This window comes from Rhodamnia argentea, chromosome 7 (genome assembly GCF_020921035.1).
Source record: "Rhodamnia argentea isolate NSW1041297 chromosome 7, ASM2092103v1, whole genome shotgun sequence".
NCBI lineage: Eukaryota > Viridiplantae > Streptophyta > Magnoliopsida > Myrtales > Myrtaceae > Rhodamnia > Rhodamnia argentea.
The window spans coordinates 6,276,403-6,288,807 of NC_063156.1; the positions used below are offsets into that span (position 1 = coordinate 6,276,403).

Below are 12,405 nucleotides of genomic sequence, written 5' to 3' on the forward strand. Positions count from 1 at the left end.
ACAAAATACGCCGTCTTGAGTGACTTTGTATCTTCCGATAATATGTAGAGGAAGAAAAAAAGAAGAGAAGTTTGGGGAGTTTTTTCATGTCGGCTTTGCTGATGTGTAATTTATTAACGACGTGAAAATGCCACATAGGATTAACTAATGGTAATTATGGACGGAAGGCTAACGGTGATAGAATTGAGATAAAATTAAAAGTTTGGGATAGAATTGGGAAAAGAGTAAAAGTTCGAGATTTTTTTATGACCCAAAAAAAAATTGAATATAATTGTCACATATGCTAAAGTTGAAGTTTTTTTTTGGTACGGAGCTTGTGAAGATTTGATAGTACAAAATTATCAAAATCATTTATTATCAAATATTTGAGCAATCAACATGGACAGAAATTATTGGTTAAACTACGCCGTCCCAACAAATTGTATATGTAGAAAGGTAAAAGAATCTCGAGATTTGATTTTTCGTAGAAAGGATGTTGTGGGATAAGAAAAAATTCAAATTCTACTATTGAAATGTGTAAGATATAAAGAGTTTTTTTTTTTTTGGTCGAAGATATAAAGAGATTTGAGATCGCTAAAATGCACGAGGTTCTCTTTGTTTATATAGGGGTGATCGGTTCCCGTTTTGGTCTAGTCTCTCCCCGAAATCGGGAACCAAATCGAATGGACAAGTTTCTCGATTCGGAATCAAGGATCGGATTAGACCGACCAGTCGGGGTCCGATTCCCGAACGGTCCAATAAAACCGGTCACATGTGCTTGAAACACATATTCATGTATTAAATATATAAAAGCACCTCTAATAATTTAAAATTAAATGATTCTTTTTCAAAGATTTTTAAGAAATAAAATTAAAACTAAAAAAATTGTCGGCCCGCTCCGGGCGATTCCGATCCAGTCGATTCTTTTGCTCACCCCTAAATACACACAATAAGGAACGGCCTCTACAAGTGACACATAAGGCTGTAATTTGCAAGGAATTGATCATTCGTTCCGCAGTCATTTTTACTTGTGCTTACCTCGTTATGTACTACGAGTTTTGTTCCCCAAAATAAATAAATAAATAAATAAAGCCATTAGTTTAATAGCTTTAATGTCCCAAATCAGCAACTGTTGAAAATTCTAACAGCTTTTTAGTAGCTCCTCCTGCTAAGTAATTCCTTGAAATATCTTTGTTGTTTTCGCTCAATACTATAATACCATTGTAAATTACATACGAGATTCTCCTGATTGTCGTAATCAGGAGAATTTCATATGTAACTAACAACAGCATGTAATATGACAGAAAACCCCTTCGTTTTTAATTTGTTGAAAATGCCAAAGGTATTATAGAAAACAAGAAAAAAAAATAGGTATTTTGCGTATAATTTATTCAAAAAAGTCTCGAATGTAAAAATCATGTATATAAAAATTAAATTATACCGGCACGTGGAACGGGTTTTTTTTTTTTTTTTTGGTCGAAACATCGACCAGGCCAAAAAGCTAGTTCTTCCATTTTTGTGATTCTCTATGCACTTAACATATGATTTGATATGACTTTCACTTGCTTGCTATGGTTATAACACTTTCAAAGCCCTCGAAATCCAATAATTCGTGGCTTGGATTTTCTCCAAGTTATGCCATAAGGGGGAAAAAAAAAGGGCAGTCTTCTCAAGTAAAAGCATCCCATTGTTTTATTGAGACAAATTAGAAAGCCAACAGCAATAAGGGACAAAACTCATCCACGATCGAGTTTATGTACACATCTATCAGAGCCGGAAATGTCGTCGAATTAGGATTTTCTCCTCTCGATGGCCTAGGATCGCCGCAATCGTCGTCGCCGCCGAGAGGTCAATCTATGTGGAGGGAGTGGGAGGAATGCTGGGAATGCCTTGGCGTTGAAGCTCCCCCAACACTCCGTCTAGAGATGGAGGCTTTAGGCCGAGAGGAAGTGGCTGCCACGGCTTCGATAGGACCTCTCCGATGGCTGCATCGACGCTCTCCCTCCACTGTTAAACGCAACAATAAGAAAACATAACAATGAGATAAAGCCAGGTCCGAATTCACGTAATTATCTCCGTGTACATGATCATATGAGATCGCCATGGGCTAATTACTTGGTGACAATCGAACGAAGGTTGGGAGGAGCCCAATTGCCCCGCCGGAGCCGGGAGACCGATGCTATTGTCTACTTTGTACACGGCTTGATGATGATGCAGTATACCCGGAACCAGTGCAAAACCGAATCCCTTCAGAGCATCCAACCACGTACAAAAATCAATATTTGCACATAACTATAGAGAATATCTCTATATATTAATGTATGGATTTTACAAAAGAACATCTTAAATAAGAGTATGCGAAAGGAATACTAATGTATTTGAAGTTATCTGGAGATAAATTACTAGAACTTCACGTTGTTTGACTTGATTAACAATGATATTTTCTTCTGTGTGATGTCATAAATACAAGTTGTCTTATTAGTTTTGAAAAATATACTATGCGAATAAACCGTAATAAATTTATTTTCTCACCCGTGCAAGGCACCAAATTTTAACCCGGAACACCAATTTAGGGCCATAACAAGTTCAAGTCCTAGGTTATTTCTAGTTCAGTCGCTCCTTAAGATAATAATATGTAACACGGAACTCGGGTGAGTGCCCTATGCTTACTTGCTGGTGCCAATAGGAAGGGTCCGGAGGCGGCAGGGGCGTCGGTGGTGGAGGAGGATGATGCAGCGGAGGCGGCGATGCCGACGCCCATGTTGGCAGCGGAGGATAAACATGCGGTGGTTGTGAATGAAACGGATGCTTCGGCCATGTGCCATGCTTTAGGGACGGGCTTGTGGCCGGGGCCGGGTGACCCCACACGTGCCAAGGCCCGAAATGGTGCACAGAGGGTGCCATGGGGGGAAACCCCATGGTGGGCGCTGACCAAGGCGTCATGACCCTCTTGCTTCCGCCGGCAGCCGTGGCGGCCCCGCCATAGATCTGGCGCCTCTTGCTCCAGCTCGTCGCATCCGCTTCTAGAGACAGCAAGTGCCTCCTTTGCGAACGGTATTTCTGCCACATATCGCACCTCAACATCAATACTCAAAACGGCTCTCCGTCATCTAACAAAGCACACTAGTCTCGACCGACTCGATTAACCAGTCTAATTAACCCGACACCCTTAATTAATCCATCCAGATTCTACTGAAATTACGGAAGCCATCTTGCTAAGCCCTAGCGAATTAGCCAAACAGCATGAATGACAACGCTAGAACGATTGAAGGACTAGGAGGCGATTCAATTTTGTACTTGAAGGTGGCTTGCAATGTTGTGGCGAGTGAGAGAATCGACGCCCATGAGCTCCAAAATCCGGGAAGGAACTGCCTTGTCCACCCCTAATTGTTCCACTGCTTGCACGAACCTCTTATGCAGATCTGGTGTCCAGTCCAACTACACAAACGCACAGAAATGCCTTAGAAAATCGTCATTACCTAAAGACACAAACGGAGAAGCACAAACAATCTTAATTAGCGTGAATTTGGAAGCCGGAGAACTGATCAACCGCGGCCTCAACTCGCAAATTTTCGTCCGAAACTCCGAGTTACGGCGTAATCGAGTAAGTATGATCATGTCAAGTAAGTTTAAATGAGGAGTGACGACTAGTTTACATGGAGTAAAAGATACATTGCGTTCAGTTCTTTTACCTTGACTTTTCTCTTCCCTTGAGGTTGAGGATTAGTTTTACCTTGAGCAGCAGAACGTCTTCTTCCTCTATCCCCTTCCTCTTTCCTCTTCCCGCCTCTCGACCCTTCTCTCTTCCTCTCACTCCCTTCCTCGCCACTCGAGCTCACCGCCCCCCGCGCCCGTCGAGCTCTCTTCCGCCTCCAATAATTCCTTCGAAACTCCATCCCGGGTCATGTTCGGATTCACCTCAGTCCGATCCTCGAAACTCGTAGAGAACTCCGCCTCGGCTGCGTCCGTGTCCAAATCTGGCAAGGCGACGTCGCCGGCGAAGATGTCGTCGAAGTCGATGCTGTCGAGCAAGTCGTCCGCGTCAGAGAAGTCGAGGAACATCTCGTCGTCACCACCGCCGCCAATGGAGAAGCGGCAGCTCTCTCCTCGGCGGGCCTCATCGCCCCTCTCTTCCCTCAGAGGGGACACGGCAAGCATTCCCAAAATCCGGGGCAAAAAGAGGAAATCACACTACCTCGGCTGAGAAAGACTGTATCTTCCTCAAGTGTGCATGGAAAGCGGTGAGATCCTAACTACATGGCCGAGGCATCTATGCAGGCAATGCGGGGTACGGTGTTCTGACACAAATGGCATCAAATGGAGGACTGGACCCAGAGAGACAGAGATCGGTGTCAATGGTGGGTGGTGCTGTTTCTTGTTGGCTTTTGGGAGTGTCGTGACCGGGAAATGATCTCCAAAACTCTCTCCACCACAACTCTAGATTTGCACTTCATGTTTTCTTGTCTCGGTCTAGGGTTTTGCTGTACTATATCTTGTCGTGTTTTTTTTTTTTTTTTTGGTTGCACCTTTTCTGGGTTTGTGGATCACCTTTTTTCTGTTCTTTTTCTTTTTTTTTTTGTGTGTAAAGGGAGTGAGAAGGATGAAAGGAACTCGTGAAGTTTAATCAATTTTTCTTGGTATGAAAGGATTAATGGTGGAGTGTGGTGCATATCTTTGGGAACAGTGATGGTGAGGAAATTGAAAGCGATGGGCCTCTTTGAGGTGGCTGAAGCAAAAATTTGCTCGATTGACAGATGTCAGCAGTTGTGCTGATTCCTCGATCAAGGATATTATTAGCTGATCAGGATATGGAACTTAGCAAGTCCTTAAATTATTAAATTTAATGGTTCATTCAGACCTCAAAATCCTTTAAATATAGTACTTAGAAGGTATTTCCTACCTTCAGAGGAAAAAAAAAAAAGGTATGATTGACAATTGGATGGTGATAGCGAGGAAAGTAGACTCAACGTCAACTCCGATTGGCTACTATTTAGTAGACTTGTATAGTAGCTACCTACGCTCGGGATGAGTCATCGAAATTCATCTTGATATTAGCAATTGTGTTAGTCCTTCGATCAAGGACATTAGATAATCATGATCTTCTCATCAAAACGAGGGCTTTCATCAAGTTTGGACATGTACGTCAATCTTTTCGAGTTTTTTCTTTCTTTCTTTCTTTCCCGATTTGGTCGCACTTTTAACCGATTATACTTAGAGATTTAAGGACCGTCAACTTGTGGTCATACAAATGACATGATCTTATATTTTAGGTAGAACTATAAAAAAAATTCAAAAACATGTTACAATTGATCAATTCAGTTTTAAACTTTTTTTTGGCCAATTGAATCCCAAACCCTTTTGCATTTGTGCCAATTCAATTCATTCGGCCAGTCGACGATCGGCTAGAAAAAGAAGAGAAGAAAAATAAAAGAGAAAGAAAAGAAAAGAATAAATGTAAATTCGAAAAAATATAACAATGTTATTAAAAATTATTCACGTTAGCATCAACCGCTCCACGTAAGAAGGCCAACCATTTATGTCGGTGATTTCCGATCAAATTTAGCGGAACGGATTGAATTTTCACAATTACAAAAAACCTATGACTTTTTTTTGGGTAATTTTTCTTGTATTTTATAGTTATGGGAACCGATGGATAGGAAGCCGATACGTTTGAACGGGGAGATAATTGAGATGCGATCACCAATAAGACACAATCATCTTATTCCCTACTTAAGACAATTCCTTATCGTGAGTACGTGTACAGGATATTCACAAAGGCTCTGTGAAGTGCAATGAGTGGCTTCAGTTGTCATGCAAACAAGTGATTGCCAAGGGAAGATTATCAGGCGAAAAGTCGATAATTTCGGCTTATGCATTGTTGATTATCATGCTGTTATGTCCTGGGATTTAAATTCATCTTGAAGATGTCAAGCTGATTCAGAAGTCCGCATGAAAATCTAGCGTACACGATTCACACAATCTCCTTGTCTCATTCCCAAAAGAGAGGGCCTCCTCAGGCATTGACATTGATATCTTCGAATTGCTATTTTCTATTATCTAAAAAATAAAATTAAATTTATCGTACGTGATAGGTAAATTATTTCTAAATTTTCAAATTTGGCCAATTTAGTCATAAACCTTTTGATTATTTATCAATTTAGTCATTCCGATCAGTTTTTCTAGAAAAATCACTAAAAATTGGTCGAAAGAACTAAATAGGCAAATCGCGAAAATGTTTAGGATTAAATTTGTCAAATTAAAAATTTCAGGACCGGGCCGTCATGTGGTAGGTTCTTTTTTTTTTTTTTGGACAATTATTTTTATCTTTTTTCTTATATATCTCATGGAAATTATATTCACCTATCGATACATATACCCGTGATCTTAATAGTAAAACTTATCATTACTTATCCAACACCATTCTTTTACCACCGTCTTTCATTCCGCAAATGACTAGTAAAAGTAAACGCTCCCCAACGAATATTTGCAAAAAAAAAAATTCAAAAAAAAGTGTATTTTAATAAGGAAAACGGCATTAATGCATGTCATATCGCTTTTTTTTTCTTATTTGTTTACGGAAGAGAGCGATCTTATATATATATATACATGTGATCTCCCTCTACTCAATTCAATGAAGCGTGGGCTCTTTCGCTTCGGCTGACGGAAGATTAGAGAGAAGTTCTCCAACCCACTTGAAAGATTTTTTTTTAGGCGAAGATATTGTCTCCATTGGGAAAGTCGCCTTTAAATTTCAGCCACAGAATTATCGGTACATGAGAAAAACGGCAAGCGTTTTTGCGAATGTGCGATTGATTGAGACTTGCTTTTCAGGGGGAAAAAATTGAAAATAGAGTTTCGAGATAAGAAAGGGACAGACGTCTTTATTTATTTAGCGGTCCAGCTTGACGAGGACTCTCCTTCGTAACCTTTCGTGCGATCGAATGGGTCCCACGAAAATGACATATAATTTTGTTTGGTGATTACCGCCAATGGCTCGAGGACTCGGAAATGCGATCTGACTCAGATATCTAGAAAGTATTTTTCATTTGGTACACCACATTTGCGAAGTTTAATTCGCACAAACCACACTAAATACGAAGAGTTAATATCATGAAAAACTCTAAATTAATACACGTGTGATAAATTTATTTTAAATTATTTTTTATCACCAAAAACCCCAAATCGATACACATATTTATAAATTTACCCCAAATTAATTTATTAACCATAAAAAAAAATTCCAAACTAATATTTTTGTAGTAATTTATCCTCCCTTAGTTTTCGTTAAATTTTTTCCTTCAAATTATTAAGTTAGATGATACGTGGCAGTTGACGAGTGTACTAGTTTGAGATTTTTACCCTTTGTTTGTCACGGATATATCAATTTGGGATTTTTTATGGTATTAATCTAATTCAACGGATACTAACAGAGGATAAATATTTCACGGATGTATCAGTTTGGGATTTTTATTGGTTAAAAAATTAGTTTAGGAAAAATTTGTCACATGTGTATCGGTTTGGTATTTTTTATGGTAAATAAAATAGTTTTGAGTAAATTTATCACACGTGTACTAGTTTGAGGTTTATTGTGGTAAAAAAAAATAATTTATGATAAATTTGTCAAAAGTGTGCCAATTTGGGATTTTTCGTGGTATTAACCCATATAAGAAAGATCTCCTCGAGGATGAACACCATCATGGGAGCTTGGTCTGACCCTATGCCGTCCATCACCCCCAAGAGTTGACAAGATACCTCGGACATTCCTCCGGTGTCTTCTCCTCAACTTCAACTTGGGATCTTTTTCGGCGCAAGGGACAAGTCATTCAATGGCACTCATTCATATGGAACCGCCATCTTGCTCCTCGGTATTCCTTCATTCTAAGGCTTATTACCCTTAATAGACTACCCACCCAGGTCATCCTCCTTGCCTATGATCGTATTGTAGAAGGTCTATGTGGTTTTTGTAATTGTTCTGTGACTCTATTGACCATTTATTTTTTGGTTGTCGTATTACAAATGCCCTTGCTCTGTTTTGGTCGACTAAGTGCAACTTCGCTTGGCATAATGCGTCTTGGCAAGACAACCTTAGGTGGGTGATGAAGCACATTCGGGGCCACCTTTTTCATCAATGCATTGCAAGATTCTCATTCGGCACTCTTTGCCACGTGATTTGGACGGAACGGAATCACATCATCTTCCGCAACAAGCAAGTTACTTTGATTGCCATCAAGGAACATCTTCATAAGGTGGTCAAGGATAAGGTTGCCACCTTCAGGCTTGTTGACGACATCCCCAGAAACCAAAGAATGCACATTTCTTGGGGCATCTCCTTCACGATTTTTGATTGATTTTGGGGGAGGTTTATCCTTCTTGTTATCATTTTGGACCACTGTGTTTGGTCTGTTTTATCTTGTATAGCTCCTTGCATGGTGTGTTACTCTTGTACAGGTCCTTGTATAGTCCCCATAGCTTGGTCTTAGTTGTTGGCCTCTCTGTGGCTTTTGTTTAGCTAGACATTTTCTACCCCGAGATGCCCTTACACTTTTAGCGACATTTCGATGGTGTGTGGCGAAGGTTTGTTTTGTAACCTGCGCTTTACTCAATACCTATCTTACCTTTACCAAAAAAAAATCCAAATAAGAAAGAAATCATCCAATCGGTCCCAAGGTTTAACTTGGACTTGGTAGGGTGCCACGCCATATCGTCGGTGGTGAATGAACTATTACGTAGGCGATTTCTTTGTGAAAATTGATAGAATGAACCAAACTAAAATTTCCCGCTAAAGTTTAGAACAAAATTGTTAAAATTGAAAAGTTTAAAGCTAAAGTAATGTCCCTCTAATAGATTTAACATCCATTGGATAATATTCCCCACAAGCAAGGGTCATGCATAATTTGGAGGGCATATGTGGAATTAAAACGTTTGAGTCTCTGTATTACAAAGTTAAAATAAAGTTCATATGAACCACTGGTGTGCAATTTGCCAATCATGATTGTCCTCGATCTCACCCTTTCGAAAAATATGTTTGTTTTGATTCGGAAAAGTATTTACGATTGTTTTGCCAGGACAAAAGGATGCCTTAAATTTTGAGAAATTATGAGAAATTTCACACAACTGAAAATGATTCTGATTCTAAATATCTACTTTTCTATAATTTTTGACATGTTTTTATTAGGTGTTTATTATTAAATTAACGTCATACTTTGTACGTTAAAAGCCAAAGATGTAAATCTAAAGTCGATTTGTAAAACTGCCTACAATCATATTAATTTCGCTCCGGGAGATTTTAGCAATGGTTCTTCAAAATGAATGTCAAACATGGATCATGTCTCAAAACTCTTTCATCCATCATAAGTGAATGAAAGGAAAAATTTCAATTAATTGTTTACATTTTATGTTCATAAGGCTTTTGCCACAAGAGCCTCGGGAGATTCGACAGATCAAGGCCACTGCCGTCTCCTCGTTTTTTATGACCCCGACGAAAAACACCATCGTAATTGGGATCGCCAGTATATTGCTGTTGGGAAATACCCCGCACGTGGACAGAGATTGCAGCACCGACTTTGGAAGATGAGATTGAGGAGGTGCCATTGCCAAAGTGAACTGTCTTCCAAACAGAAGGCGGCGATAGTGTCGAGGAACCGCCAAGATGTGACAACAGAAATGAGGCTCAAGATGCTCGAATCGCTCCATCCACTTCGGAGACAGAGCGAACGAAGTGCCTTGGTTGTGAGAGATGAACCCGATCCCAAATGCAACTACCCAATCAACTATGGAATAGTCGACCAAAAAAGAAAGTCAACTATTGAGTAGGCCTATCATAAGAGCAAAAACGATGGGGTGATATGCTGTTTTCTTTTTAGCAGATGCAAATAGAACAAGAAAGATCCGAAGCGTGAGATTCAGTACGCCGAAACCTCAAATGTTCCGTATCGAACCGAGGGCAAGGATCCGTCCTGAGCGCTATCAATAGAGGTGTCAAAATAGGTCAAGAATCCATATATTAACCCGCATTTAAGAGTGTAAGTCATAAATGTGTTGCTTAACAAACTTAAGTAGGTCATAAATTATTCACTTAATAACTTAATGGGTCTTAAAAGAGTTTTAAATGGGTCATAAATGGGTTACCTCATTATCTTAAGTGAGTCATAAAATGATTTTCTATTTTTTCCCTTTTTTTTTTTTTTTTTCTTTCTTTTTTTTTTTATATTTTCCATTTTTCCCTTCTTTTTACCGCCGCGAGAAGTTGTTAATGGAGTTTTCAAGTGGCAAATTGTTTCAAGGTATTGGCTCTTCAGTCTCTTTTCCCTTTCTTTAATCATTGTTGTGCATGGTGAGTAACAGACAACAAGACTATGTGGAGGCTTCGATTAGGAGGACTGGAAATTGGCGATTCTTCATCAAGTCCTGCTAATTAAGTGGGAACTTCATCATCCCCTCACTTCGCCCTGTCAAATGGAATCACCATGTTCACATCTTAGCTTTTTACTATGTCGAGGTTAACAATCTTTGAACTATGGTTCGTAATGCGACAGGTGCGTATAATGTCATCTTCTTGCTGTCTCGTGTTGGTTCTCTGAGCCAAATGTAGATTCCTCCACCTTTTGTATTAGTTGGCACGGCCGTCGCCCAGTGGCTGGTGAGGGTCGTTGGCCCTCGCTTGTGGTCGGCAAGGGTCGGGCTGCCTGTGATCGGCGAGGGCCCGCAAGCGACCCCCGCCTTGACTTTGAATTAAAAAAAAAAAGATAAAAAGGAAATAAAAAGGAAAATAAAAAAAAAAAAAATTATTTGTTAAGAAAATTATAAAATTTGTCAACAATATTTTAGCAGTATAATTTTTTTTTAAATAATTTATAAGTTTTGGTAATTTGGATTAAATATGAAAGTGTTTTATAATATGGGTTGGGTTGGGTTGGGTTTGGTATGGGTAGAAAAATTTGCATTACAATAAATAGAATCGGTTATGGGTCAATTTGGGTCGGACCATTTATGACCCGACTCAACCCACCCGTTTAATAGGTCTAGCTCTTTGTTATGCTAATTACGGCTCGTCTAGAAATCGAGCCGCTTATTGACACCCCCACCCTCGATGCTTAAACTAGTGGGGAAAAGAAAGGACGATAAGTCGAAATTCATGACGTATTTGAGATTGAATATAGTGCAATCAAAATGCCAAGAGAGGCATCATTAATCGAAGGTTGTGCCCAATTCAACCCAACAAGAAAACAACGATAGTGTCGTTCGGTCCATAATTATTATTTTATTTTAGCCCGAAATAAATATGAGCCCCGCGAAATCCAACCCCGGCCCGAACACGCGCAGGGTGCATGGCACAAACCGAAACCTAGCAGAACTTTCCGAAAGATCCGGTATGACCGAACTGCCCCTAACCTTCCGAGCAAGACCATGAACTGTTCAAGGGCTCTTTCGTTATTTCGCGGAAATTTTCGAACTTTCCATCCCGGGCAGTTTATATTTCCGCGTGCCGGTTCGCAATTCCAACCTGCATTACCGATTTCCCGTCCCTTTCTCTACTTGGCAAAAACTTTCCGGGAAAATCACGCGAGAAGGTGCGAGAGAGAGAGAGAGAGAGCGCGAAGCCATGGTGGAGTGCAGACCGCTAGGGTTCTTGCTGGGCCTTCCCTTCGCGTTGGTCGCTCTGGTGCTGTCTCTCGTCGGAGCAGTCGTGTGGGTTCTCGGGTGAGTTTCTTTCTCTTTTTCTCACCCTTCCCTTCTCGATAGCTCGACGATCGCGATTCCATCCAATGTGTGCACGTAACAATGTTAGGGTTTTTTTTCTGTTGAGTTTCTAGAACGAAATGAGCGCGAAAATTCATGGGCATTGTCGAAACTTTCGTCAAAGTTTTCTTCCGCGTAACAATGGCGATTTCCATGCACAATCCAAAAGGCATGATCTGTTTGAATCAGTCCTTTCTTCATTCCATTGTTTTGTTCAATCTCTCCCCGAACTACACTTAGATTTTTGTTTTTGTTATGGATTTTTAAATTGTAGGACGATATTGAGTTGCCTGTGCCCGTGCTGCATATGTTTTGCTGGACTGGCGAATCTCGCGGTGGATCTGATGAAGCTCCCGATCAAAGTGCTCATTTGTTTCACCGATCAGATCCCTTGCTAATCCTCCATTTCAATCTCTGTGTTCTTTCTATCGTTTGTTTAGTTCTCTGTGTTCTTTCTATCGTTTGTTTAGTTTAGGGTTTTAGATGTTCCCCACATTCATCGAGGGGTGTACAGATGATGAGTTGTGGTTCCAAATTTGCATGAAACGCAAGTATTTCAGATTATGTTAGCTTACAATTGAAGAGTCGATCGGGCGGTCAAGCGATTAGTTCGTACGTGATGAAATCCCGTGTTCAAATCATTAGCATCTCCCTCTCATAGTAACTTTAGAGGCTACGGCCACAATT

General features: G+C 40.1%; 3 protein-coding genes across 3 annotated transcripts in view; 2 read left to right on the forward strand and 1 right to left on the reverse strand.

Moving 5' to 3' along the window:
* LOC115746805 overlaps positions 1 to 12,405 on the forward strand; it is a 959,385-nt gene that overhangs the window by 57,967 nt on the left and 889,013 nt on the right. The gene's annotated exons all lie outside the window — the stretch shown is intronic.
* LOC115754498 (transcription activator GLK2) lies at positions 1,650 to 4,213 on the reverse strand. The gene is given in 6 exon segments (XM_030693528.2): positions 1,650 to 1,986; positions 2,095 to 2,226; positions 2,650 to 3,039; positions 3,277 to 3,417; positions 3,672 to 3,876; positions 3,878 to 4,213. Coding segments are annotated over 6 exon segments (1,281 nt in total). The 5' UTR covers positions 4,138 to 4,213; the 3' UTR covers positions 1,650 to 1,833.
* Positions 11,497 to 12,156, forward strand: LOC115754517 (signaling peptide TAXIMIN 2). Its single transcript, XM_030693550.2, has 2 exons — positions 11,497 to 11,679; positions 11,993 to 12,156. Exons 1-2 carry the CDS (start codon positions 11,582 to 11,584, stop codon positions 12,114 to 12,116), a joined length of 222 nt encoding a protein of 73 aa, XP_030549410.1. The 5' UTR covers positions 11,497 to 11,581; the 3' UTR covers positions 12,117 to 12,156.